Source organism: Elephantulus edwardii, unplaced genomic scaffold (assembly GCF_000299155.1).
Source record: "Elephantulus edwardii isolate Elephantulus edwardi_28Jun2011 unplaced genomic scaffold, EleEdw1.0 scaffold00168, whole genome shotgun sequence".
Classification (NCBI taxonomy): Eukaryota; Metazoa; Chordata; class Mammalia; order Macroscelidea; family Macroscelididae; genus Elephantulus; species Elephantulus edwardii.
This window is the reverse complement of record NW_006399918.1, coordinates 7,079,007-7,081,961: the sequence shown is the minus strand read 5'-3', so window position 1 is coordinate 7,081,961 and position 2,955 is coordinate 7,079,007. Positions and strand designations below refer to the sequence as shown.

General features: G+C 48.1%; 1 protein-coding gene across 1 annotated transcript in view; it reads left to right on the top strand.

Annotated features, from left to right (window-relative positions):
* ARHGAP30 (Rho GTPase activating protein 30) overlaps nt 1-2,955 on the top strand; it is a 21,308-nt gene that overhangs the window by 10,068 nt on the left and 8,285 nt on the right. Inside the window, exons 3-6 of the mRNA XM_006895546.1 lie at nt 172-316; nt 1,199-1,281; nt 1,434-1,541; nt 2,322-2,449. Of these exons, the coding sequence (XP_006895608.1) occupies nt 172-316; nt 1,199-1,281; nt 1,434-1,541; nt 2,322-2,449 (464 nt within the window). The remainder of the gene's footprint in view (nt 1-171; nt 317-1,198; nt 1,282-1,433; nt 1,542-2,321; nt 2,450-2,955) is intronic.

Sequence of the window (2,955 nt, the reverse complement as noted above, 5' to 3'; positions counted from 1 at the left end):
CTCTCTCTCTCTCTCTCTCTCTCTTTTTGACTTTCTCTTTCCACGTTCTCCACGTTCCACATGTGCTGACCTACAGCCTACAGTTCTGTCTGGAGCTCATCTCTACAGTTCCCATTTCTCTCCACATTTCTCTCAATCCCTCCCATACCTGACCACTTTGCCCCTCCCCAGGCAGGAGTTTGAGGCAGACAGGAAGCCAGATCTGCACCGGGATGTTTACCTCCAGGACATTCACTGCGTCTCCTCCTTGTGCAAGGCCTATTTCAGAGAACTGCCAGATCCGCTGCTCACGTATAGACTCTATGACAAGTTTGCTGTGAGTTTTGAGAGGCAGGGGGTGTGGGAGGAAGGCTCAGGGTGCAGCCTTGGTTTTGATATCCAAGGTATGTCACGTGCCAGTCTGACTACTAGTGATCCTGAGTGGCAGGGACGAAAAATTACTGAGGAAAGATCCTGCCCGTCCCCAGTCTCCTAGTCCTGCTACTCCTGCCATCCCCGTGTCCCTTTTCTCTTTGCTGTCCCTCTACCAACGCCTTTCCTTTCAAGCCAGCCGACTGGATGAACATGGCTACTGAGATGGTAGGATTTGGGGGGAGAATAGAGGCAGATTGGCAAAGCTAGAAGATCCTTTAAAACTCAATTAGACCAAAGTTTCCCTGAATTTAAGAGAATGCGAATACTTTCTAGAAGAAAAGACTTTTTCAATATTGTCCCTTCGTTCGCTTTAATTGTTTAGTGAATATTTCTTGAACGGGATGCACATGACAAACATGCTATCCTGAGTTGAGTTGCTCTTTTAAAATCAACTGCATTTTATTTCATGTTGATATTCTAAAGGGTACGTTGGCTGAGTGTAGGCCTCTCTGGACAACTTGAAGTCACCCTATCATCCCTGGGGTACCCCTGGAGTGGAATCCAGAGATGTATTCCAGTACCAGAGCTTTTACCAGTGAGGACACTGAGGACAGAGAGCAAGTGTGTGTTGCCTAAGGCCACACGGTTGTTAAGTGGCATAGTTAAGACCCAGCCACAGGTCTTATGGACCCCAGATTCTCTCTACTACTTCAGTCCACCTGAAGATCTATGAGAGAGTCAGTCCATAGATCGCACCTAAGAATTTGGCTTGGAGCTCTGGGGAGTGAGCAAGGGCATTCCTGGATCTTTGACTTCTGCTCTTTGCACCTTTCCATACAATCAGGAGGCTGTGGCAGTGCAGATGGAGCCTGAGCGCTTGGTCAAGATCTTAGAGGTGCTTCGAGAACTCCCTCTCCCAAACTACAGGTGTGTGGGGCTCCACCATGTTTACCCAAGGGTCCCAACTCCTGCACCTGGCCTGAGCTCTCTCTCCACCTGGCATTGACATGTCCCTCCCACTCCAGACCTCAGGCTCCAGTTTGAATGTGTTTTTGTTGAGTGATGTCTCCTTCCTGCAGGACCCTGGAGTTCCTTATGCGGCACTTGGTGCATATGGCCTCATTCAGCGCCCAGACCAACATGCATGCCCGAAACCTGGCCATTGTGTGGGCTCCCAACCTGCTCAGGTGGGAGCACAAATGAGCAAGGTGTGGGGATCCTAGGCGAGACTAGCTATGAGAGGATGAGGTGTGGCTGTATAAGTACAATGCAAAGAGAAGGCCGTGAAATTTCAAGGAACCCATTGAGGAACAGAAAGTTCAGGAGTCGTTGAGATGGATGCAGCCCACCTGCAACCACATTGAGTTCCTCCTCTGAGCTTCTCCAGCCCCTGACTGAGCAGGCCTTCGTGGTTCCCATCACTTCAGGAAACATGATAACATCTAACAACTCAACTCATACTTTAGAGTTGGAGTCAACTCATGGTTGACTCTCCAGTGGCATTTGAGAGGCTGAAGATTGCATGAGAGGAGCTTTCTCATCTTTCTCCTTTAGAGCAGCTGGTAGAGTCAAACTACCTGCCTTTGAGTTGGAAGCACAACTCCTTATTCTCTAGGCTACCAAAGCGCCAACATGATATGTGGTAGCTACATATTCATTGGATAGATAGATAATGTCTTAAAGTTCATGTGACTGGCCTGCATATCACTCTGTGGTACAAGGCCAGCTATGTGAAGACCTGCAGTTCATTATAAACAAGTCACCAAAGGATGCAGTGGTTAATGCTCAGGTGGGTGTCCTAGCAAGCCTCCCGGAAGAAGCAGCATTGAGACTTGAATACCGTGTATGATGTAAGAAGTGGACATGGGATTAAGGACATCTAAGAGGAAAGATACAGACATTTTCAGGGAGAATTAGGATGAGGAGGTGTGATGAGGCAGGAGAAGAGTAATTCCGCATCTCCACAGGTCTAAGGACATAGAGGCCTCAGGCTTCAACGGGACGGCAGCCTTCATGGAGGTGCGTGTGCAGTCCATCGTCGTCGAGTTCATCCTCACACATGTGGACCAGCTCTTTGGGGGTGCTGCCCTCTCTGGTCAGTGTCCTTCCCACCCACCACATAAATATTTTTTATCTAGGGGGTTATGTCAGAGTTAGAGAGGAGCAGGATAGAGCAGGGTTTAGGATTGTTGTACATAGGGTCGCTATGAGTCGCAAACGACTCAACGGCAAATAGTCCAGTTTCTCCATTTTTTGGATAAAATCTTGAGTCCAAGTATAGAGAAGAGATGCTGCTTATTATCACATGGCAAAGACTTTGAAAAGATAATGGCACAGCCAGGACTTGAACAGGGCTAGTCTTCTCTGAGTTCACAGTGTAGTCTGACCCTTACAGGTATTGAATGCTAAATTTCACCCCCAATCTCAGGTTAATGCCTTAGAATATCTTAGGCTTCTCTGTCCATGGGATCCCCTCTTCAGGGCCTTAGAAAGCCTGTCCTTTGGGACTCTGAGTATATATTCAGCCTGGCAATTGGTGAGTTGAGGGTGGAGGTGGTGGAAATGAAAGGCTTGGTGACTGAAGTGTTTTTCTGGTCTTTT